The 26,494-nt window shown below is 36.7% G+C and overlaps 1 protein-coding gene across 2 annotated transcripts in view; it reads right to left on the bottom strand.

Annotated features, from left to right (window-relative positions):
• The window catches only part of LOC120771006 (myb-like protein Q), a 113,843-nt gene that overhangs the window by 83,758 nt on the left and 3,591 nt on the right, over positions 1-26,494 (bottom strand). For both annotated transcript variants that reach the window (XM_040098768.1, XM_040098767.1), the window contains exon 2: positions 8,633-9,442. In XM_040098768.1, coding sequence (XP_039954702.1) covers positions 8,633-8,720 — 88 coding nt within the window. In that variant the 5' untranslated portion in view covers positions 8,721-9,442. The remainder of the gene's footprint in view (positions 1-8,632; positions 9,443-26,494) is intronic.

Here is a 26,494-nt window from a genome sequence, read left to right on the forward strand (position 1 = left end):
CAGCGTCATGACTAATGACTTTTTCATGCCGGAATTGGAGGCAATTGTTGTGCATGACTTCTGGTTACAAGACGCCGACTACTTTTTGTGGTGTTATGTGAAGTCGCTTGTCTACGCAATTAAGCCCAAGACGATTGGCGCTTTGGAAGAGAATATTGGCAAACCCTTATCTTTATAATAAAACTAAATTCTTGGACTAAAAGAAACACCATTTAGAAGTATTCACTGCTGGACTAAATACCTATTGCTATAGACATTGCGAATGCCTACTGGTGAACTTTATTTTAGTTATGTCAATACGAGTATACTACAAATATACACATGATCTGTTATATACAAAGATATAATAGACATTTTCACAGACATTGACCTTATGAAGATATTGTTGAAAATGGTGTTTCTGATAGGCCTATCCCAACACACGATTAGAGACGTCACTTACCAAGAACTTGTTTGTTCTTGGGCTGTTAGTTTGTGAACAGGAAAGGTTTCAAACGAACTGACTCAACATACTCATAAAAAGTGACGACCTGAGAATGTGAAGTTCAAATGTAATTAGAGGCCACAGCTCTACAGTTCCAAGGGCACGGACTACTGGCGATTAATTCAATCATGCAGTCAATTGGCGATTTTATTTAATTTATTTTTAGTTTAGTAGTTAAAGTTCATTAAAAGGCTATAACTTATAAAAAAGTTGTAATCCGTTTTGTTTTGGTAGCCGTGTGTTCTTATTTAGCCTGAACAAAGTAAAACTCAGTATGTATTTTTAGTGTAAAAAGAGTCTGCTTGAAACTACAAACCGTGATGCCTTGCTATAAAATAGAAGTCTACTTGAGAAGGGCAATAAGTGTAGATCATAAATATTATAGACATGTTTTATATTAAAGCGCTGCTTTATAACTATTATGTCCAGAAGTCTATAATCAGCAGACTATTTTGAGATCAAATGAAGTGACCTTTCTGGATGACGAATATTGCGAACTAAGGTATTTCTAAACATTTATTAACCAGTGTAAAAGCTAGTAGAACATAAATTTGCAATACATTGGCAGCACCAACTCACTTTTATAATTTTCCAGACATTACTTTTCATTATTCAAAACTCTTCTTAAAGTCAACTATATGCAGACACCTCTATACAGCATAGTAATGAAAATATGTAATACCTCGTTCACATTCCTTCAAACTGTGGAGGCACATAAATCATAAAGCTGCTGTGCATACAAACAAAGGCGAAAAAAATATGAAAAATGCGACAGATAAACAATAAAGTATATGCATACGCGACCAAGTGTGGCTATGTTATGTGGTCATGGCCTTCTATTTAACAGTACAATCACCCAACCCGCAGTGTAACGTCAAACTTATCGCAAAAATGACTGGTTAAGAACTAGTCTAACAAACTAAAATTAATTGAGATAGGAAAGCATTAGACTGGAAACAAATTTCAGATGAGTTGGTTCAGAAATAATAATTAATCTAATAGATAGTCTGAACTGAATTCAGTTTAAAATTCTTTCTAAAAGAGCATTCGCTTAAAATCGGACCGGTTTGAACAGCATCGGACTTAGAAAAAGTTGTGGAAAAGAAGCAAACACTATTTATAGCAGTTAATCAGTAGTGTTCACATCGAACTTAGAGAACCTTAACTAAACATAACTTATAATTGATGATGTAATTAATCATTAAACTAGTCCCCTATATACCTTTTTTGAACCAATATGAAATCGGTATATTTGTGATCAAAATTTGATATCCCAGGGCATCATTTGTTTCCAAGGTAGTCTCAGTTGACTAGTTCGACCTGCGTTTTGAACTAGTTGTAAAGTATATTATCTTACAACTAGTTGTCAAGTAGTTCCTAACTAGTACATGTGACTACCGGTTATCCGTGTGCGTCTGTGTGTTGAAGTCATGTGTTTTATTGCTTTTTCATACAGTTGCCATGTTATTCGCCTTGCATATGAATTGTTATTGTTATTATATTGAGCATTTGTCATTGAAATAAATCGTGAATTGTACGAGTATTTGCATATAAATAATTCCGTTTGATATTTCTCGTATTGAGCTGTAAAATTCAACAATAGCCAAAGCACGCTGAAATTGTTATGTAAGTTTTTCGTGATTTTTACTTCTCTTTTTTAGCGAACTCATGGCAAAGGAAACCCATTTTCTTCTGTTTGCTTGCTTTGCTGCAAAGTAGCGCTTGTAAATAAGAAATAAAAGCAAGGAGCTTTGCATGTTTTGCATGCGGGACTCAAGTGCCCGGTACAAGCTGAAGTGATTTATATATTCATAAGTACATATGTATTTACTTACAACCCTGTATGTGTGATGCTTCAAATGCTACAGTCTCCATGTTACACGCTTGCTTAGTGTTACAGATCCATCCATTTGTGTGTATGTATGCAGATGCTCTTAAGTGGCATATGTTTTTGAGTTTTGCGCTTTTTGCAAAATATTTTCTCAAAGCCATGCTTATTTGTGCTTTGCAAGGCGATTGAATGAAGAATTGTATGAACTTTATTTCTGGAATATATTTTTTCTTATTTAAACAAGATATTGCCGATGTTTCTTCTTTAAAAGCAATTCCTTTTGAGGTATTCCTTTACAGTACAGTCCAATATGCTTATTTATGTTGTTTCTATTATATATTTTGGCATTCTATGAAGAAGCTGAAGTGGCTTACTACCACAAAGTAGTTGTCTTATAAAACTTTACGTACGATATATATATCTTCTCGGACTGGGGGAGAGGAAGAATCAAATCTTTAAGCAGTTACGACACACATACAGCAGTTTTATTGCCTATTAAGCCTTATGTCATCAGATACTGAATGGTTATGTGAGAATGAGTACAATCCTATTTTGATCCAGACTTGGATAATAATAATAGCAGTTGAATATGTTACCAAGGGTTATCCCCGTAAAGTTTTTAATCATCTCACTGCAAGCAAATGGGTTTTTTTATGTTATATATACCATTGAGCTTAACGATTGATGATATCAGAAAATATTCAAACTACGTACTTAATTTTCCGACGATTTATTCATTGAAATCGACTATTCAAATAGATAACAGTTAATTAAGGGATTATTTGCAGTAAGAATTTTCAAAAAATCTATTTATTTTATTTTATTTTCTTAAAGCGCATATATTTAAAAATACACAAAGAAATGTTTTATATAGTTTCCGTGAATATTTTCGAAATAAGAAAAGGCGTTTCAGAGTGCTTGGAAGCGTATCTCAAACTTTAAAGGAGTTTTTCTCAAAATAGTGTTTTCAAAGTCGGTGACCGACGTTACTCGAAAACAGCTAAACCGATTAGTCTCAAATTTTAACACGAGCTTCTTTAATATATTTTTTAGGAATTAAACGAAGATCTTTTCTCACCCAATAAAATTTTTTATAAACGATTTAAGGCCGAGATTTTTGTCAAAAATCGATTTTTTTGAGATACCGCCATTTTGTTAAAAACATTTATTTTGCTTATTCCTTCGATTAATTACTAGAACTAACTTTACTTTAACGAGATCTGTTTGGTTTTTAATTTCAGAGGATCCAGTCCAGAGAAACAGTGGTCACCGCAAAACGTGTTATTTGAGAGGAGCTCCCGCAGAGCAGCTATAGTTCCCTTCCAAGTACATATTTTTGCTAATACTAAGTCCTAAAATACAGTTAAAAAATACCATAGTATGTATACCAATTTTTGGATGAATAAATTTAAAAGTTTTCTCCGAAAAATGCCTTCTAACTATATATGACCCCTTAAAAGTATACAGCTTCGCGGTTTTTAAACCAATTCAGCCGTAAAAACTGTTTGAGAACGAATTTCAAACCCTTAGAAAACAGAAAATTATATTAAGGGAAGTAAATACATTGGCCAGATAAATGTCAAGACCAAGGTTTTAATAAACAAAACATCAATTTCTACGCAAAGAACCTCTGAAGACGCAAAAAATATTAGTTCTGGAATTTCACATGATCACGATCTAGATGCTGTAATTTTTTAGTGGGGTGTTTTTCTTAGTGTTTTCGTATTCTAGAAGTCGTGGTAAAGAATTTAAGCAAACATTTGCAAACTAACATAACAGATTGCACAACCAAGTTTATTTTTAAAGTAAGCATGTAATTTGAAATTTAACTAAGGAAAAATGATTTATTATATTTCAGAAATCATAGTTTCGCTCTCCTTTTAACAGCAACAGCGTTTATGTGCTATTACTTCGTGGTAGTCTAAAAGCCACTGTCATCGGCGAAACACTTCGAACTTGAACAGCGAATTTTGAAAAATGATCTTTTCGCATTTTTGCAACTCTGTACGAATAAATTCATTGTAATAGTTTAACATTACCGTTAAAGCAATTTATCATTGTTATAATTTGTTGAACACAAATAAATTTTTATGCAACCGCACAAATGAAAACTTTGCCGCCGGGAATCACTTTAATGAAACACCAACAAACCAGCGGCGGGAAGGCGGTAAGTCAAGGACTGTGCTAGGGAGAAAAATGAAAAGGGTATCATCATAAATCACGAATCACATTTGGCTCATCAAAAAGCATAAATTTTTATTGTCCTTTTTGATGGTGCCGCCGTACAGCTTAGCCTTCTAGGATAATTTATCATATTTAAAGAAATATTTATTTGAACCTTGAGCAGTTGCAGAGTGCGTTAGCTGAGCAAAAATTGTTATGGTTAATGCATACACGATTTATGTGGTTAAAATGGATTAAAGTAAATATACACTGTTGCATACCGATAATCTACATTCTGAGAATAAACTTTTCTATTCTAAGCAACCAACTAACTATAGTAAGGTTATTACTCACCTTACTTCTAGTCATTTTCTCTCTTCTGTCTATTTATGAAGATGCTCACGTTGGCTACGTGCTCACCGGGACTATTTTTGTCGCCCAAACCGGCTTTTGTAAACGAGAAAAGACGAAGAGTGCAACGCTTTGAAGTTTTGTTTGGAGCGGTATACATGAAGTGCACAAGAATTTGAGAATGTGATATGAAAGAAAATGTAGAAAAGTTCGTGTGTCACCAAACGAAGTTCCATTAACTCAAAATTTGTCAATTACATTCTCTAATCGAATATCTCTCTCACTCTATAACAAGGCAGCTACAACAAAAAAAATTTATCCTCTTTAAACGTAAGCATTGCAAATGTTAATCATCAATAAAGTTAGTTTAGCAAAACAGGTAATTTGAATTACCTCATATTTTTCGGAAGGTTGTGTTAGCACTTACATATATAATTTATACTTCTAGTGGCTTAACTGAGCCGAGCGTAGTCCCATTGAATGGAGGAATCTACAACCTTTGCTAAAGTTTCCTTTACTACAAGTTTTATTTATTCCAATAATCAATCAATTGTTTGAAAATCAATTTCCGCCTTTCTCTAGACTTTTGCCACATATTTAAAGAAATTGTTGGGTTTGTGCCGAACTACTCCATCAGTCATATTATACATATAGTACATTCAAATATATCCAGAGTTACAGACTTAAACTCGATTGTGTCGGCTTTTAATAACATGAACAGAGTCTCTTTTGGTACTGCTGTTACTGGAAAAGGAAACGAGCTGTCGCAACTTTGCATTAGTTGTAAATTAAACCTCCGCCTTAGTTCATTCAGGACGCCAAAACTAACTTTTAATCTACTTTTACTTCTGTCACACATATTTCCAATCAATTAGCGGAACAAAATCTTTATTTTTATCATTCTAGAGGAGCGTAGTTGTAAAGAAAACAGGCGTCCAGATTTCCAATGAATTTAAAAATGAGTGCTATCTTTTAGAAAAAACGTGATCAGTCTTTACCGCTTGTCCAGGGAAGCAATAAAATGCTCTTCATTATACCACATACTGAAAGCTGGTTTCATGACATTATCTACCACCGAAGCTTTTTCCGTCCATATACCTAGCATTCGAGTATACTTGTATATGTATATATTCATTTGTATAATTGCAGAATTTAGATATTTAAAATACATATTGGAAAGAGCTAAGCTCGAGTGCAATCGAACATTTTATACTCTTGCAACTTGCATCAAAGCCAGAGAAATACTTTAAGGTGTAAAACGTAGACTAGAGGATCGGAATCTAAAGAATTTTATATATATAGTACGTATACACTATTCAGCATAAGATTTGTTAGATGCACCTCACTTACAATCATCAATCATATGGAGTAAATCCTGAATTTAGTTAAAAGGGGCTAAGTCAAGTTTTTGCCCAATCGTATCTATCAAAGATGTACTGTTATGCATATTCTGTAACTTGCATTGAGATTACTCAAATATTGGCTGATATATCTAGCATAAAGTCAACTGGAAGTTCGAAAATCTTTATTTTAGGTATATGGGGGCTCAGGGAAGTATTGACCTGATTCAGCCCATTTCTGATAAACAAAATTACTATTGTCAGGAAAGGATTCTCTCTGAATTTGAAAAGCATAACTCACACATTGACCGATATTTTCGGTCAAAAGTCAACTGTAGAAACTGGGGTCCGCATATTCGGTAAGTAGGGTCTTGTACCGTTTTAGCTGGATTTGGGCAATTTTGGGTAAAAAGAATGCATACTTTAAAGAACTTTTATTCCGTTTTTATAATTATGAAATCCTTGTAGTCCGGTTCCGCCCATTTTCACAATGTGACAACGGAATATAAGAATTCTACGAACTAAATTCAAAGATAATAATACGAAACGGTTTGTCGGGTCTCGAGATACGTGATATCATGAAAATGTAAGCGATGCCAAGCCTATCATCAAATTGTCATATCGGCTCCCTTAAACCCCTCTCATACCATCTCGGAGGTAAAATTTAATCTCTCTGGCATTACCGTTACATGGGGAGTATGTGGGATTGTCTTGCAATTTCATTTATTTTCACACTATCTGTAGGATATAATATTTGCACTAGGTACCTGTAAGTTTGGTTGTTGCAGCTGTAGTAGTTAAGGAGCTGTGTGCATTAAACTCACGCTTTTTTGTTAATTTTTTGTCCACAGGTACGCCTTGCTACTGCGAACCACTGTGCCAAGTTGTTTGGTCTAGTGCTTAGTTATGGCACTTTATAGGTTTTCGGTTAATGGCGATTTATGGGCGTGGCAGTGATCCGATTACGCCTATCTACGAACTCGAAACTTTTTTGTACTAAGAAACCTGCATATCAAGTTTCATCAGGATATCTTAATTTTTACACAAGTTATTGTTTGCATTGATGGATGGACGGACTGACAGACAGTCACCCGGATTTCAACTCGTATTTTTCATCCTGATCATTTATTTATATGTAACTCAATAAAACTATCATACTCTCTAGCAACTGGTTGCAAGAGTATAAAAATCTCTTGAAGAATTCGTGGCCGTGAAAATGTATACTACTTTAAGAACATACTTTTTTTACTAAAATTGCAGAATTATGATCGCGTTTTATAATTTGTGTTAGGCATATGGAAATTCCCATAGTCCTTGGAGGCCTCTTGAGGAAGGAAACTACGAAGATTGTACCAGTAGCCACCATTTGTCGACCTTAATTTTTTGGACATTCGAATTTCCTTTCTATTTTCCTTACCTTTAGGAGAAATTGAAGACCATAGACTGGTCTAACAAAATAACTTTTGGTTGATTGCAAGAATCGAGTGAAATGATTGAAACAACTATAAAATAAAATGTGAGAATTATGCAAAAATTAAACTTAATTATGTACATATTAGGGTCTCCGATTCATTCCAAGTGCAGTTTTTTTTTATAAAGTGGGCACCAGAAGTTTCAATTTTGACTATAAAAAATGATTTATTTTTAATTTAAACTGTGGTTTGATTTTGGTTTGATTTTAAGCTTCCTATATACATATATATATTTTGTATGGAATGTTTAGATCTTTTGCGTATATAGTATATAGATTTTTCTCCAAAGAAAATAAATTAATAAATTTGAAAAGATGATTTTCTAAAACAAAATTTTCCGGTTTTTCTAAAAACATTATTTAAAAGTTATACGCAGTTAAAATTATGCATCAAATATACTGTACTCTAGTAGTACACCGTGTCGTATGAGCAACATATAATGTAGAAAATCAACTCTGACCTGAGCAGGTCCTTTGATGTATATTTTAAATTGAGTATAACTTTTAAATTAATGTTTTTGTCAAAAAAATCATTAAAACCTTTTTTGTAGGGCGGAAAGTTTTGTATTAGAATATTTCTTTATCAAAGTTGTAAATTTATTTGCTTAATGTGAAATATAAAAAAATCCCATGCTACATAAATGGGAAATCAATTATGATTTATACACGGTTGAAATTGAAAATGAAGAACTTATTCACATTGAATCTTTAGTTTTAAACTAAAATCAAAATTTCAGGATGCTTTTGCCTCAAATTAACTGGGAAAATAACGAGTACCCTAATACATAGTATTGTACATAATTCTCGATATTTGAAATATGAACAAGTTTACCAAACTTTTAAATTTTAGTGCTTCAAATACATGTGAGCTTTCATCAGAACTTGCAACTGCACATATCTTTTCATTTACTTATATGCATACACTTGTATTTATGTACATATATCTCGGGAATATGGCTATGTCTTCATGTATGTAAAAAGCCTCTACTTACCGGCTGTGGCGGCGGGCAATTGTATGCGCTCCAGCAGACAGAACGCGCAGCAGATCCAAATGCAAATAATCCGCAGAAACTTCAACATGTTGCTAATGCTCGAGGTTCACTTAACGTCACAGGAAGACAAGACGGCAAATTCCAGACAAAAACTTGTGTTTTTCCCGCTACTCGCTCGCTATATTTCCTGGTTATTATTATAGCTTTTGCTGGCTCTGCTCTGTGTGGCGGCTTTGGTTGCTGTCTCAGCGGCGCTTGCCGTGGCTGCTTCTATTATGGTTGCTGTTATTGCTATTGTTGTTGTTGTAACACATGTATTCGGGTCTTAAACTGACAGCTCTTTTGTTGATTGTGCATGCGTGTGAATGTGCGTCGCCGGTGCTTTTCGTGGCATTGCCCGTTTTGTAACTGTAGTTATTTCTTTATTGTTATTGTTGCTTGGGTTTTTGTTGCCACTTCGTTAAGATGGCGAAGTAGGTGGCGAGTGACGCTTTCACATGTGTGTGTTTAGAATGAATTTTCACACTTTTTCACACCAGCGCTCTCAATGGCTCTTCCACTTTACACTTTACGCTTTTCATTTAACTTTTTTCCGAAAAGAGATTTCTTTTTTTGTTTATTGTTTATGTTTTTACACCAGCATCACTTCAGACATTATTTATTTTTCTATTCTTGCTGCTCGCATTCGCTCGTTGGCTGCCGCTTTTTGTTATCACTTCTCTTGAAAGAGTAAACTTTTTTGCTTATTTTATTGTATGCCTGCTCTTTATGTTTACAGTTATTTTTGTTGCCACTTGTACTGTGCTGCACCTAAAAATATACACACGTATGAGTTTGTGAAAATTACGAAATCGCACGTTCCTTCCCTTGTTTGGTTACTCAAAAGTTTTTGCACAAACCAACATGTGTGTGTGTTGTTGGTGCCTTTTTGAAGTTCACTGACATTTCTTTGTGCGGAACTCCCACTTTTTTATAATTTCGTGAAATTTCACTGCCATTACATAACATCAAATGCAGGATTATTCAAGCGAGTAGTGAATACGTAACATAAAATAAAGGAGAAAGAATTTGCTTGCGGTACAGCTCGAGATGCGTCTCCTTCGAAAGACCGCTACAAAGCACGTCCTTGACATCTACGGTATTGAAAGAGGAAGTTTGAATATACCTTAACTCGAATAGTATACCAAGTTTATCAGCTTAGACTAGGATGGACAGGAATATTGAAATCCGGACCCACACTAAACAACATTAGTTAAACCCAACAATTTGTTCTCGAGATAAGAAGAAACACAACTTTATGTATATGTAATGAACTAACAACAAAGCAATTCGAATGAGCCATCGCGTTCCAGACGCCGACCGGACATTCTCCTGTTAAGTTTTCTTTTATCATTCCCTCCAAAATTTGCATAAAGTTTAAAAACAAAATATGTATTTGTTGTAACTGATGTTGTGTTGGTCGAGCTTTGGCGTTAGCTCACCAGACTGAGATCATTGACTTGAAGTAGACCCACCAAAATAGTCTAGCGCAGTCAAATCAAGTCACCGTGGAAATTGGGCCAATTGGCATGCAAACGAAGCTGCAGTCTCTTCGGAATTATTCGCTATCGAGATATCAAGTATCTTCCATTTTTAAATACAGCTGAACCTAATCACCGTAATTCACAAAAAATAAAATCGAGTTAGAGGGGCTTAGAGGTATTGAAGAAATTTGTATGAATTTTGACTTCGATTGCCAATACAAGAGTTCCAGTTATTGAAAACTTTGAGTTCTGGAAGTTCAACAGAATATTTGTTTACTTTCAAAGCTGACTTAACAGATATCCTCTCGAAAACTCTATACTCCTAAAATTGTTCTACTACTGGTTCGACTTTGTCCGTGCTCGAAGCATACCATCTGTTTAAATTTGACTCGAACTCAGAAAAAATTATTACAAATCTCTATTATCGTTTTCAAAATAGGCTACTGAATCACGTGTTATAAGTATGAGCTGTAATGGCTTTCCCTGCCTTCGATGAGTTTGGGTTTTTTCGGTTAGATTACGAACAGTTTCGACATTGTCATAATTATAACTTTAAATCTCTCGATGTCGCTTTTGAAAAAAAATTAATCCTTTTAGTTTGAGCATAGCATTGACACGTTTTTTTTTGTACCGCAAACATTAATAAAAAAAGGTTCTGAGTCGGTTGAGTCGGTTTATAAGGGATGTTGAGATACTCTAATGCCAATTCGCAAATCCTAAAGCAGTGTTTCTTTAACTTTTTCGGTGTTATGGTCATTAACGGATACCAATGAACCACTCGCATGAGGAAAGTTATCGATGACTTCAAGACCTTTACTTAATGTTCGTGATGAAGTAGATTTTTTTTCATGACAAGAATCGTGAAACAAGTTTTTCGCGTCTTTGCCACTGGTCGTAGCAAAATATCCTGCTTGAAAACACTTTTTGAAGAAGCATATACAGATGCCTGGGTAACTCCTTACAAAATATTTATATGGAAGTTCAAAAATAAATTTCCGCAACTAAAGAACTCATCGTTTATGGGGAAGTCGTCGACTACTTCTACTTCCAGATAGATGACCTCCGGCTCAAAAATGGCCTGCGTCAATGGTTTGCTACAACGAGTTTAGAGTTGGCTGAGCAGAAAACGGAAGTCTCGCTCATATGTATTTACAAGGAAGGTGGAAAAAGGCTATCACTCACCATAGGGGAAGGCGACATTACTTAACAGCTGCAGCTGAAGTATCTTCGAGTAATATTGATCTCCAAAATAAAATTTAAGGAACACATGGCGTATACTTCGGGCAAAACAAACCGAATTTATTATGGTCAATCTAGAATGATAGCTAGTAGGGGCTACGTGCGTCATAGCTGGCGAGCTTTGATAGCAAAAGCAATGAGTTCCGTAACATTGTACGCAGCAACAATATGAATACAGGCAGTAGACAAAAAACCATGTGCTAAACAAAGGCTCTTTGGTTTACGAGTATCAAGTGCTTTCCGAACGATATCATCGATCGTCGCCCTTGAAGTCCTTGTTAGTATGCCGCCCATTGACATCCAGGGAAACGAAACTTGCGTGATTGGACCAGCTATCTGAGCCATCTGTAGGCATGAAAAAAGGAGAGAACCAAAAGCATCACATTGAAGCAGCAACGGTAACAAACTTCAACCATGGTGGACCCACAGCCTAATTCCAGACATCCATTTGTGGGTAGATAGACAGCATGTGGATCTAGACTCCCACCTAACCCAAATACTGGGTGGACATGGATGCTTTAGAAGATATCTGTTCCGATTTCATTACGGCCTTAGTCCCTGCTGTCCGACGTGTGCATTGATGACTCTGAGCACATATCTTTTCAATGCCCTCGTTTTTCAAATGTAAGGGAAAAGTTAAAAGCGGTAGTTTTTCGGTGGAAAATTTGACAGCACTCATGTCAGCCCTCTGGTAAATGCAAAGCTGTCAGCGAAGCGTCAGCTCTAATTATGAGAAAAGTAAGCCATATGTATGCAGTATATGTATTAAGCGTCAGTCAGACCGAATAAGCAGTACTTAATCCGATGGTGATATATATAAGTTTAAAGTTTTGCACTTTCAATAAAATTCTGTTACTTTCAATTTAAATACCCAAATGATGGAAACCAAAACTGAACTCGATTCATTATTGTGTCACATTTTTTCGCATTTTTTGTTGCTTTCCATTTTGCTCAAAGTTCCTTTCCAATTGGGCGACCAGTCCACTATGAACAATGAAATTCAGTAGAACGAAACAATATTCAAACATTTGAATAGTTTTCAACAATTTTGTGTGAGCATGCATTACTGTGTTGTTGCTTGCTTGGAGAGCAACTAAAACTCAATGATGGACATGTATATTTTCACAACGTTCCATGGTACATAATATACTGCTAATTTGAACATAGTATCTAGCAATATTTTGGTAAACTTGGCATTAATTAATAATTTTGTTTTAGAAAACCTGCGCTTGTTTTTGTGATTCTTCAAACAATCGAGCACATGCCCAGCATAGTCGAATATTATATAGATTCCAGTAATTTTAAAGAAGTATCTCTTCATTGAACGAATATCGATATATAAAATTGTAAGAAATATTTCATATGAACCTTAAGCAACAGAACGGTCAGAAGCTCAATTTAATCTAGTCTAGTGTGAGCTCAAAATGATAATTTCAGAAAAATACAGTTAATGAAATCTTAATTGTCGTGTTTTGGTTTTAGTAAATAATTGATTGCCTTTTTCTAAATCGTTATACCAAAGATGATTTACTTTTGCAATTAGCGGTTATATCCACTTGTAATTTTGAATAAAATCGAAATATTTGTTTTTTTTACATATTTTGAATGTATACATTCGAGAATATTGTCTGTAAATTTCAAAGTAATCCGGTAAAGAGTTTCGGAGTAATAAGCGTATTTCAAAAGACGTCTCCGAGCGTTTGAAAGTAGACGGAACCATAACCCGAATTAGCAGTGTGCTTTAAATGCGTTCTTCTCGAAACGTTGTTATCAAAGTCGGTGAGAAATATTTCGCCGAAACGGCTGACCGATTGATTTGAAATTTATACAGAATTTTCTTAGATACATTTGCCAGGTATAGTCCAGCCATTATACTAAGTTCACCTCGGAACTCGATATACCCATTTATTTGTCCGTAAATACTTGTATATTGACACCCTAAAGTTGTCTTAAAACCTACATATGGTAGGTACACCCTACATATAAATGGGTATATCGAATTCCGAGATTCTTACCTATTTTAAGCTTAAATGACTGGACTAGTAATGATGGAAGTAATAAAGTTTCTGGTAAGATTTCGATTTTTTAAGTCGCTTTAAAGTGTAAATTTTCAAGCAAAAACAATTTTTTTTATTGGGAAGTCGCCATTTTGCCTATAATGAAAATGTTGACTATTTCTTCGATCATTTCCTGTATTTATCTATCATTGGTTTTTTTTTATTTCAGATAATTTGGATCAGAGATATCTTCCTCACCGCCAAACATAATTTTGTGAAGGACTTTCAGGAGATCTTCTACAGACACGACGGATCACAATATATTTATTAAAAAAATATGAATTCTTAGAATACGTTAAATTCGTTAAATGTTGATATATTTTAGGTATACGTAGAGTCAATAAAAAGCTTCTCCAGAAAAAATTAAGAAAAAACGAACTTTCGAACGTACTAGTGCATATAACCCCTTAATTATAGATGTCTAAACTAATGTTCTTTATATCTAAGATAGAAATATCGATTACTGCAATGTGTTAACCGCTAGATGCACAAATGTTAATATTGAGACAAAAAGGTACCCGCAAATTGTAAATTCAACGCAAAATATTTAATTATTGACCAATATTTGTTTTGTCGCCTTCTGACTAATTCTCCCTCCAGATGTAAAACACTTATGCCAACGATTTTTCTAGTCCACAACATAGTTTTCATAAGCACCTTTTGGGAAGGCCTTCAGCTCTTTCAGCGAATTTTGTTTTATCTCTTCGATCGACTGAAAACGTGTTCCACGGGGTGGCAATTTCAGTTTGGGGAACAAGAAAAAATTTTACGGATTACGGAACACGGTAATTGATCGATGGTATTCATAGCGCTTTTGCCTTCAAATTCGGTCACAATCGTGGCTCAATGCGATGATGCATTGTCCTCGTGTAAAATCCATGAATTGTTCTTCCACAATTCCGGCCTTTTCCGACGGATGTTCTCAAGCAAACGCCTCATTACGAACAAATAGTACTCCATTTTGACCGGCTGTGCCTACGGAATAAATTCACAATGCATCGTTTTTTCCCTCCCTTCCGATGATTGTTGACTTGTTTGCATATCAAACTCATAAACCCATGTCTCATCGGCGGTTGTAATGCTACAAAATCATTCGAATGGACTCGCGAGAGACACGACTCGAGTTCTCTTACCATTTTTGTAACACTTTTCTGACGATTTTCAAGCACGATAACCTTCGCTTTTTCAATTTTTTCATCAGTTGAAGAGATCGAAGGTCGTTCAGTACCAGGCATGTCTTCAACGATCTCTTGACCGTCTTTGAAGACTTTGTACTAATCGTAGACTTTGTGTTTTTAATAAAACCGAATCACCGTAAGTATTTTCAAACATTTTCAACAATTCCGCACACAAAATTTGGTAAGAAATACAGAATCTGAGACAAAATCTTTGTTCAATATTTTTATCCATTGTAAAAATCGTACCGCACTACTGAGGTTTACCGACTTAAGCAGCTGCTGTGAATAAACTGGTTGACAAATCGCGCTAATATTATTACTAAGTAAGGACAGTCCTACCAACTTAGAAAATTACATTTTTTTGAAATATCATTTACCCGGAGAATTTAGTTAAAATTTCCAGGTACTTCTTTGTCGTATATTCTCATCCGGTGGAAAATTATATTTCCCTATCTCTTATGATTTCTGAAAAGTATATATGTAAATAGCTGAAAGCTGAATCTTATGCAACCTAATGTCTAAAACTTATTTATGGATGCAATTTTCATTTATTTTGGTGATGTCTTATACGTATGTATATATCGGCATGGTTCCCGAGTAAATAGACATCTGAACAAGTTCTTCGAAAAGTCAGAATAATATTTTTATGTGTAGCATACTAAAGTTGTTTTGAGCCGTCAAACGACTTCAATTTTAAAAATTTTGTCTAGTGCTAAGGGAAATGAAATCAAATTTCTCTTCTTTACAAGAGTTTGATATTTCGTGAGCATACTATCCTTCATGCTTGCGAAACATTCTCATAGTTCAATAGAATTCCGAAAAAAGGCTAAAGTATCAGTCACTACCTGATTTGCTGAGATTGCGTCACTGTAAAATTGAAATGAGAAAGTTATGTCATTCGAAGGGAAGCTTAGGAGACTCCAAAATCATATAACATTTCATATATATTAGCCTTAAAAATTAAGATAGATATATATCAACCGTTTTACTACAAGATCACTGTAAAAATAGAACGGTTCTATTAGTAGACTTATAGCAGCGAGTCTTTCGCTACCGAGCACACCCCACTTTATTCACACCTTTTGTGAGATATTTTGTTCCAAGCCATCATTAGCCGTTCTGCTATGCATATTTAACTTTTATGGATTATTGCAAAGCAATATCGGATACTTGCATTGTTATGTGCATTATTAGTGAGCGTTATTTGTAGTTGGCTGCTTAAGAGATTTGATATATTGTCGGAACCAAGACGAAACTTTGCGAATGCAGTTTCCTCTCCAACTATTCAATTTCAGTCTATTCTTCTGCATGTTTCATTGTATACTTTGGCATAACTTTGTCGAGACTTTCCGCACACACACACATACACAGCCACACGTTGTAACACAAATACAGTGAAAGTTGCAAACTTCCCAGGGCATTGTGTCGGCAATTGTCAGTGAGTCAGTTTCGATGAAGGCGGAAGCGGTGCAGAGGAAAAGCGGTTGAAGTAGATAAATTTTCAGCAAGCAACCAAAAAAAAAACAGACAACAACAAGCGAACAGAAGAGAAGAGTTATGAAAAGAAAAAGGGAACTTTCGAATTTCAAGCAATTTCAAACCAGTGAATGAGTGCGCCGAATAACAAAATTGCGCGCACGCACACACACACGCACTTGCAAAGAGTTATAAACCCAGCTCAACCGCACCACCGCACGTCCGGACGCCCGCACGCTGCCGCAGCAAGTTATCGGTGAGTTATGAGTTGAGTACAAACTGGCCAAACTGCCAAAGGAGCAGCGTGCACACACACACGCACCCACACAATTGCAAGTGATTGCAGTCATACACTCGCACACCCACGCAAGTGCAGTTACAAAGCGGCATACGCAAATTGCTCAATTTAAATTGCGCTTTTACTTTTTTGCCTTGTGTTGCTGATGGATGCATAACGGCAGTGATTTTTGCAACTTTGCTGCCGCTTTTGCGCATATTTCCGTCCCGAGCGTATGCACTATAGCTACAGCTACAACTCTTTGTGGCATGTATGTGTGTGTGTGTGGGTGTAGGAGGAGGTGGAGGTGGAGGTGGAGCGGTTTCTTGCGCTTTGGCGTTGCATTTGAATTTGATGTACTGCCAAGTACAGTGACAGTGCGGGCGTCATTCAATATTCATATGCTACAAATGGCACAGTGTTGCCACATAGTTAACGTTTCATTTGGAAATTTGAGTGGACTGTCGCCCGAAGGCTCTTAATTAATTTCTGAATGTTTTCTAACATTTTGGTTAACATATGTATGTACGCACTGGAATATTGTCGAAGTAATGTTTCAGCTTTGAAATTACAGAGTTTGAGGCAACCCTGCTTTTATTCACACAAATAGCTATAATTTGTAATGTTTTTAGCTTCTAAATAAAAATGATTAGATTGAAATAGAGCAAAATAATTTTTTGTTTTGATGAAATCATACACAGCGTGTATTTTCTAAGGATCATATAGAGCATGATTAACATAAAAAGGTGTTATATTCAAATTTTCAGTCCAAAAATAATCTTAAACTTTAGAAAAACTTTTTGAAAGAACATGGCAAGTCCTCGAGTCAGTTTATGATCTGAAAAGTTTCTCAAGAACTGATAAGCACTTCAAACTGAGCGATAAATTCAAGGTGAACACCATAAAAAGAAAGTCAAGGCTTACATATCGTCGCCTAAAATGCAAAAATGTATCACCAAAAAAATCAAAATTGTGTTTTTCATTGCTTACGATTCACTACATCATATTTCATATAATAGCATAAAATTTTCAACTCCCGATGTTAGATATAACCAATTTATAACCAATATATAACCAGTTGATAACCAAAACTCAAATTTGGTTTCAATATGCGGGGTTCTAGTATATCTTTTTTTCCCGGCTAAAAATGTATGAAAAGTGATGTTTCGTTATTATGCATTTTAAGTGACGATATACATATGTATGTATACTCGAAAAGAAAGAAACTTAACTTCGATTTCATCCAGCTATCATACGCTTCAAAAATAAAATAGATTCCATAAAAGAACTTGATTTTGATGGGTCAGTTTGTATGACAGCTATAAGGTATAACTACTCAATATTGTTAGTTCAGACAAATCAGCAATCAACAACCATATATCAAAACCAAACCCATTTTTTAAGATTGAGAACATCTTCTTGAAGAAACTTTTTTTCTGTCAACATGCAGAAATTCAAAAAAAAGTGGCAAAGTTCCATCAGCAGCGGATTTGTGCGCAGTAGTGCCCCAAATATGAATACCCTGCATTCGCGCTAGTATTAGTGGCGCAAATATTTACACCAAAAAAGCCGCTGGCTTATGTGGTTGTAAGGTCTTGCGGCTTACTGTTGACTACAAAGTTCGTCAGTAGGCGTTTGTGTTCATATTCCTCGAAATCTTTTTCGAGCTTTCGCATAAAGTTTTTTCCTCCACTCATTCATTCGCTAACTCACTTCCTTGCTCGGTCATTCATTCCCAACGGACATTTATGAAAAGTTTACTCTTCTAATTTACTGGAAGAAAAGTGAATAATTCTCCGCATTTTTTTCTGCCACATTTCATTTCATTTCTGCTTAATTTTTCGTTTTAATTTAATTTATGTTTTTTTGTGTAATTTCCCCTTTACTTTTGTTATTTGTATTTAGTTTGTGTACCACTGACCCTTTCAGTCGCAGTTTACACTCTAGTTGATTCTAATTTGCGTTTTCGAGTAGCGGTGAATGGTTGATGAAGTGTTCCTAAGTGCTTTATGCTCTTGTACTAGGCCGTTTTATTATTCTCTTCCAACCACCTTTACTATGGCAATATAAAAAAGTTAGCGAAAAGTGAAAGTGTTTTGAATTATAGGTCAACACATTTTGCCAAGGCCAATTACGCCATGGCTGCGACTAAGAAAGAAAATATTTATTTAATAATAGTAAAAGTTGGGACCTGTTAAATGAATTTATCTTTAGAAATAGCCGCTTTTTACTAAACTTCTTTTGGCTTTTAATATAATAGATGATTCCAAATCTCTTTATGGAACTCTTATATGCAAAGATCTGGTAATAAAATTAATCTAAGAGCGACGTGGCAGATATTTCTTTGAATTATATGCCTTAATTAAAAAAGTTAGAGTGTAAAATTTTTATAACGAAAAAGTTCTTTTCTTTGGCAAGAGCTCTCAGGCAACTCTTGTTTCAGACTACCATATCACTTTAGTGTTTTTCAAGTAGAATTCAAGTAGTATTTCTCCGAAGTGCGACTTCTTTTAGGGAGTTTTCCCATAGCATAGCTGCTGTACAGACATTGAGTTCGCTAGCAGTACACTCGAATATAGTAACGGAGTGCATCCATATTGAATTTGTCTTGGTCGTACCGGAATTTTCGGAAAATATGAAACTAGTGAACTTGCAAGAAACGTCACTGTTACGCATATTCCATCGCGATGGGAACAAGCAGAGCATACCCGTTTTCTTGCATTCGGGTGGTGTATCTGTAGGCTCGAGGGAGCTTATCAAGCTTAGCTCTGTAACCAGCATTTTTAAAAGGTAAAGGTTAGGCGTTCTAACTGGGCACTATCCCAATGGTACTAACATTCTGAGGCCAGAGATTATGGAGAATGCAACTTCGCAAAGTTACCATGAGGCAGATGAGATGAAAACATTTCGACAACTTGTTCTCTACTGTCCGGTATTCTCCAGCCCAAGACTGAAGTAACTCGATTATCATACTTTCCACGAACCCAGCAAATTGGGTGGAATTGATATTAATCACCTTAATAAAATTGAGTATGGAATTATTGGTGGTCTTACGCCAAAACAGTCTATTTACCTAACATAACCTATCTGTTCGGGAGTTTTTGTACCATGAAAGGAACTTCAAAGGTAAATGGGTTCTAACTTCTAAGGCTTTATCAGTCATTAGAGTTTGGCAAAGAGTAGGCTATTTGGAGCTCCATACAAAATTATTTGTTCGACTATGGTCTTTAAGTAAACGTCTAACAATAATATTAATTAATATTATTAGTAATATTAAAACCATTTTTGTTTTTTGATGTTTTCCACGATCTAAAAAGAAACTCAAATAGTAAATCTTACTCGTAAAGTGTCAACTAAACCGAAGTTTAGTTAAGTTTAAACATTTATTTGAATCTTAACTAAAGCTTTTAAACTTCAAAACCTATTTCACTAATTGTTGATCATAAAATAATAAGAGAAACTCCTCAGATGCCCCAGATACATATATAGTGGCCAAGTTGTGAAATGTTATTTGATATACTTTCTGCTTTATTCTCCTCAATATGCAATGTAACAATCTGTTATTACAATAAGCCGTGCAGAAGAGAAAGCTCATTAAAGGAGTGAAAATAAAGACGAGTAAATTAATTCAACATAACAAAATAATTGGGAGTAACGGATTAGCAAAAAAACGAATAAAAGTAACGACAATTCGATAATAACAGTTCTATCGAATCCAACACGTCACTGATTTGTCAGGTAGGTTAATGAGCCACACATAGACCAGTTTTCGTCCTAAGTGATAACAGATGAAGTGCCATTGTTTTGCTGGTGCTTTGTTTATGCCATTTTCTGGTATCTTCTCGAACTGTCAGCCAACTGTCTGCAGGCGTGCGCCGTCACTATACTGTAACGAGTGATCATTCCAATCATGTTCCCACAGTACTTTATATCCAGTAACAGTAGTTACTTTGTGTATATCTGATTTAACGCCTTAGTTTTGCAGTTTGGTACCTTGATAAATCGTTTCATTGCGTTTTGATTTTCCTTGCCATATTACTATCCTGATCGTCATATAGACAATGTATGTGTTTACCAACGTCGGTCCTGTTTTAGAATTTCAGCCGTGCACCACTCTTCGTGATCTCGTTCACCATCTCATTACCCTCGATGCTATTTTGTTTATGCACACAGTAGAAGTTAAGGTGCTTGTTCCTGATGATATTCTTCATTGCTGCCCTGCTTAACATGACACTTTTGATTGATAAGTGAAACGAGGTGCTCGTCTACGTAGATGTTAACTCTGGAGTTGCCTGCTGATATATTAGAGGACTGCACCGCGACTTTCTTAATGGCCAGACAACATCTGCTTGAAATATAATGCACTGATCTAGCAACTTAAACGACTGGCTTATGTCTAACTCAGCATACTGTATCGCGAGCCAATTTCGCTCGCCATTTTGGGACTATACGTATACATTTTTATTGTATTAGAGTTTTACGTCAATCGTCTCTTTTCATGTTTACTCTCAATCTTCTTTCTCAATTGAAATGTAGGGTAATGTCAACCCGCTAAACCCCCGAGCTTTGCCGAAATATTCTATACGTAAATTTCAGCGAAGAGGTCTAGGTGGCAGGTTTAGTGCCGAACTGTTGTCGAGCTGGTTCTTACAGCTCCCTTTATACACAGAGCAGCGGCCGCTAAACTCTTTATATTGGCTTCCCTTTAATATATTTTGTATGCCTGCGGGTGCTTCGATACAACATAAGTTACTTTTTCATGTTCTATTGAAAATTGTTTCAAAACGCTTTGTATAAAGTCCAACAAGTTTTCGGAGGTGACTTGTATGGAGTGACTTTCAAATATGTATACACAATAGGATATTGGATATAGGATATACACATACATAAAAGTCTTATATTAGATTGTTTTTATTGTTGTTATGGTCTATGTGGGTTTTTATTTTGGCAACTCATCGGCTTGCTAACAGAATGAGAACCCCCACTCAGTTTTCTAGTTTTTCATTCACATGTCTCAAGACAGCCATTACTGACGCTCCTGTAGTTGTTAGTGTTATCGTTGGAGAGGCGTCTCGCCTTCGAGGTTATTTGATTGCAGTTATTTTTTGGTGTTGTTAATAACTTTTTGCGGCCACACACAACTACAACATGTTATATGGCTGTTTGTCTTAAGTAGATTCGGAGAGGATAAAAGGCGGCTGTAGAAAGACTGCTAGACCATATTTATTGCTTGCGATAATACAATATTTGTATGGACGAGTGTATGCTTTTTGTCTGCTGTGGCCACGGCGTCATTTCTCATAGAAAGACAATCGGAAGAAATACCAAAAATCGCAAATCCCAAACATTTATTTCATTCGTCGTTCGACACATAAATCAAAATGGATCAGCGCCTTCGAAGCGTCGCAACCCATTCGCCGACAGTTGTGGTATTTTGTTGTCTGCCAAGAACAAAGCAATAAACACAACACATGAGAAATTGGCAAGTCATCATTGTGTGTCCTCTTCTCCGCGCTGCTATTGCCCCACATGGCACTTATGCCAACCGAATACTACCGCCATTTCATGCTTTCACCGTAGCTCACTTGCTTGAATCTCACTGATGCTTCATATTTCTTCACCAACTCATGCCTACTCGTGCACTAAAAGGCTGTCTTTCCGCTCGTCGCTGCGCTACTCCTCAACTGATGATCATCCATTTGGCCGACTTTTAATGACAGCGCCGAACAGTTTCCTTTACCAACCGGCTTTGTTGTTGCTTAGTTTTTGTGTTTCACTCGCCACTTTCCGCCTGTAATTTGCGTTCATTGTTTCCCGCTCAAGAGTCGCGAAACTCTTTAACTAGTCACTCGCAGCACTCATCTAAGTGTGGGCACTCGTAACTACTCAGTTTGCTTACTGCGCGCTTTTTGGCGGATTTAATGGATTTTCGGCAAGATTTTGCGCAGAGCGGGTGCGCGGTGCAGGTGGGGAAAGTCGTTGGGAATACCTGCTGACAAAAAGTGGCTTTTACTGTTTCGTTGGCTTACGTTGTGCTCACGTTTTCTTCTTTGCTACTAAGCCTTGTTACAACGTCCTACCCCATTAGCTTTTATGCGGACGCTTTTAGGATAGACGAAGCATTAATAGCTTTTCTACAGCGCTTTTCGCATTGATTGTCCTTTCCAGCGTTTGTCTTGTCATGCTTAGAGCATCTGTATTGCCATTTATATAGATTATTCTTCAATGAATATGTGCATTAGGGTGATTCTAGAACAATATTTAAACAAGAAAAATCTCCAATCGCTTCCAAAAATTATTACCTTTGATTTTAGTGTTATCAGTTTTTGTCTATTAAAGTGTCTTTAAAGCTTCCCTAAGATGAAAGCTATAAAAAAGGTGTATGTATATTTAAGCCTCCACCTAAGTCTGACCTGATATTTATTGCCATCATAACAGTTAGTTCCCTTTCAATTCTATCATAGGGCTGATGATCCTATTACCTAGTTTTGATATACGTACAAATCGTCACTTAAAATGCAAAGCAACGTAACATCAAAGAAATCGAAATTAAGTTTCTCTAAGGTTTTCCATTATATCGTTTTTCCTTCGCCTATAAACTTATAAAAAATGCTGTTGTGTTATTTTGCATTTTAGGTGACGATATATAGTTATGCTCTGAGAGTTTATTTGACGAAAAATTCGGTCTAGTTTGATGAAAGTAAGCTTGATCGAGAAAATATTCAACTAAATGTTCAAAGTCTCAACAAAAACCCCTTCGCGATATCTTTTAACCACCTCAAATCGACACCAAATATTAGCAGACTTCGGTTCTCAATTTTTCCGCTCAATATCTCTTGGAAAAACAGCAAAGTTGGCAAGTTGAATTCGTTAAAAAGAAAAAGCCGATATCTCGTTAAAATGGAGAAAGTGCTTTCTTCAATACTTCCAAGCTTTGTTATGTAGATTTTAGACCCCTTTCGCTATTGTTAATGGACCAAGGGACAAGAGGCAGTCAAAAACAAAAATAGTTTTTTTGTTAATTTTAAATGGAGAAGCGACACAATGTCACCTACATCTGACGTCCTTTGCGACTGCTCCGCAAGTGCTGTCAGTCGCCTTGCACAGTTGGTACATATAATGTGTTCGATCTGGTACTCTCTAACGCTTGGCGAATGAATATCAATCAATATAAGTGTGGCATTACAAAATCCTATAGTGATATTAGGAAACATAAAACTTTTAATTCTAAGCACCAACCTAAAGACCATAAATAAAAAAACTGTAAATATATAACGGTATTTGTTTCTCTTGCTATCCACCCGCCAGTCGTTGGCCGACACTCTGCTTATCGTAGCTCAAAGTAATTGCGAAACTATGGTTACTACATAATCTTACATACAATTCATTTTTGTTGTTTATTCCTCGCAAAGATTCCGCAAAATGTTGCAAAAGTTTCGTTGAACACACGCTCATCTTCACAGACAACGGCGAGTACCCGGGCAAAAAAGACAACAACTAAAACAAGCAAATGCAAGTACAACTAATAAGAAGAGCAAGCAGCCAAATACAAATGAAAACACAAATAGAAACAACAAACAAAAAACAATAACAAGCAACAACAATAACAACAACGGCAACAATAACCGCCATCTTTGTCACCGCTGCTACTTTCGAGTTTAATTTCATTTTAAGTCTCCTTTTATTGCATTCTTCTTCCGCTCTTTGTTGTTGTTCTCGTTCACCATTTCAGCTGCCGTGCATTATGGCGCTACCGCTCAGCGTTGTGCTCGGTGGCTGGCTCTATTCGTGCTTTCTTTATGCGCCATTTTATTGCTTACTTTAGTAGTTAGCGAGTGTTGATTAAAATAAAGCGACAAAAGATAAATTATGAAAGTCTATAATATTTATGTACATAACTGAAGAGAACAGTTGTAGCGCGCATTGTTTGTTGTTGTGGATCAGCTGGCTTACTGAGATTACAATTGCTTTCATCAGCTGCCAATAAAAAGGACAGGTGAAAATTAAATTGACTACTTTCATTTTGTTTGAGAAACTGTAATCAATTTTCGTGAGTTACGATCCCCCTGGAAGTATTTTGAGAGAAGACAAATAAAAGAGGAAATTCACTCACGACAAACGAGTCTTCGTAAAAAGAACGTTCCCGCACTTGGGTGTATTCGGCCAAGCACGCTCTACTTGGCAGAATACTATTTTTGTATATATAAGAACCATAAATTATATACTCGTATAACATTTCAATATTCTGTTTTGCTACTCAAGCAAATACTGTTATAACAGATCAATTTTGGATATTATTATGAAAGATAGCAGTGTGGCTGCAAGCTTTTGGTCCGTAAGATCTATTAGAGTAAGTCTTTTCGAGTATCCTGTTCCACATTCATATGAATATATCTACATAACAGTGCTGGTCTTAACAAAAATTATAGGGGATGGGTTTTGATTTGGGCCACGCACTACCTAAGCGTTTATGGCGCTAAGTGCTGTGAACTGTACGAAAGCCAAATTGATGGACTACTAAACTCAGATGATGAGAAAATTTTGGGAGTAAAAGTGCTTTCACTACTGGGTATAAGAGAGTGTTCTGATAATAAAACTCCCAAAGTTTCCGAGCTTCCCAGGTTTTAGTATGGGGACCGCTTTTCCGGCTCCCACACATCATTAAGGCATATAATTCGCGCTTTCGCGACTTCGCTCCCACGTCACTGGTGACAACGTCCGGTGTGTTTTACGTGGGCACCTGCTGAGGACAGCCTTACTCCACGGCGCTCAAAGGCACAGCGGATCAAATCAATGCGTTGATCAGCGCCCTGAGAATGCTAAGCATTTTCAGTACCAATTGGCAGTGTGGAATGGACACACTAACCACCTTGGTCGGGTTCGAGGCCCATCTAAAACCTCTGCCGTGCTTTGGGTCCGCCACCCGGTTGCGATGCAACTCCACATTCAACTGACAAAGTCAGTTCTTCCCGAGACTTGGGTTTTAACCACAACCACCACGATACTCCCCGAGGGGCCAGTCCGCGTGAGCAGGTTGGAGTTACCTCCAAGGGCTCCTGCTCCCCGTGGTACCAGAATTAAGTCTCCGGTCAGACCTCGTAGCCGAAACTAGTACCAGTTGAGCTTCCATACGGCTCTGGACTAGTGTCCAGGGGCTGGACCCCATACATTCATCACATACACACACCAATCAAACAAAAACTAAACCCTAATTCCAGCTAACCGCCTTCGCCGCTTAAATAATTCACGCGCAAACGACCCTAACTGTTCGGTATTCCGACTAGTTGAGATCACACCACTAACATCTAATCGTCCATTAGTCCAGCTAATCCCCATACCACCCAGATCCCTAATGTCCGAGTACATCGGGCACTCCGCAATTAAATGCGACCAATTTTCTAACCCCGCCCCACAAAAACACGCCGACGTATCCGAAAGGTGCCTCTGGTGCAAAAATGCATTCAGAGGCCCATGCCTCGTAAGCAGGAAACCCAGGCTCAGACAAAATCAGAAGTCTGGGTTATCCTTAACGAACCCCACGTCCCGAATGTACTCGTACGTCACTCGGCCGTTAGGACTATTGTCCCAACGTTCTTGCCACCTACACCATGACAGAAGCCAATGTGTTTTTACGAAGACTCAATTCCACGGTGCTTTCTATTGCTAGAAACACATAGATCAATAAAAAGCGTCGATCAGCGCCCCAAAGCATGAGTGCGTGCGCCCGCATCATACTCCGGAGAACCAAAGCATATGTGCTGGCACACACACTTACACTTTGGTTCCAATTGGTAGGGTGGGACTCCCTATCCACCTTGGTCGGGTTCGAGGCCCATCTAAAACCTCTGCCGTACTCTGGGTCCGGCACCCGGCCGCGGTGCGACTCCACATTGGACAAATGCCCTTCCTGCGTTTAGGTACAAACCACAGCCACCACGAATCTCCCCAAAGGGCCAAGCCCAATGAACAGACTGTAGCGAACTCCAGGGGCTACTGCTCCCCGTGGTACCAAGTGAAAGTCTTTGGTCTGACTTTTGTAACTATTTGCTATTTCCAGTTTGAGTGTTCATAAACCCCAACTCATGACTGGTAACATTTGTCGCTTGAACCAC

Source organism: Bactrocera tryoni, chromosome 3 (genome assembly GCF_016617805.1).
Source record: "Bactrocera tryoni isolate S06 chromosome 3, CSIRO_BtryS06_freeze2, whole genome shotgun sequence".
Lineage (NCBI taxonomy): Eukaryota > Metazoa > Arthropoda > Insecta > Diptera > Tephritidae > Bactrocera > Bactrocera tryoni.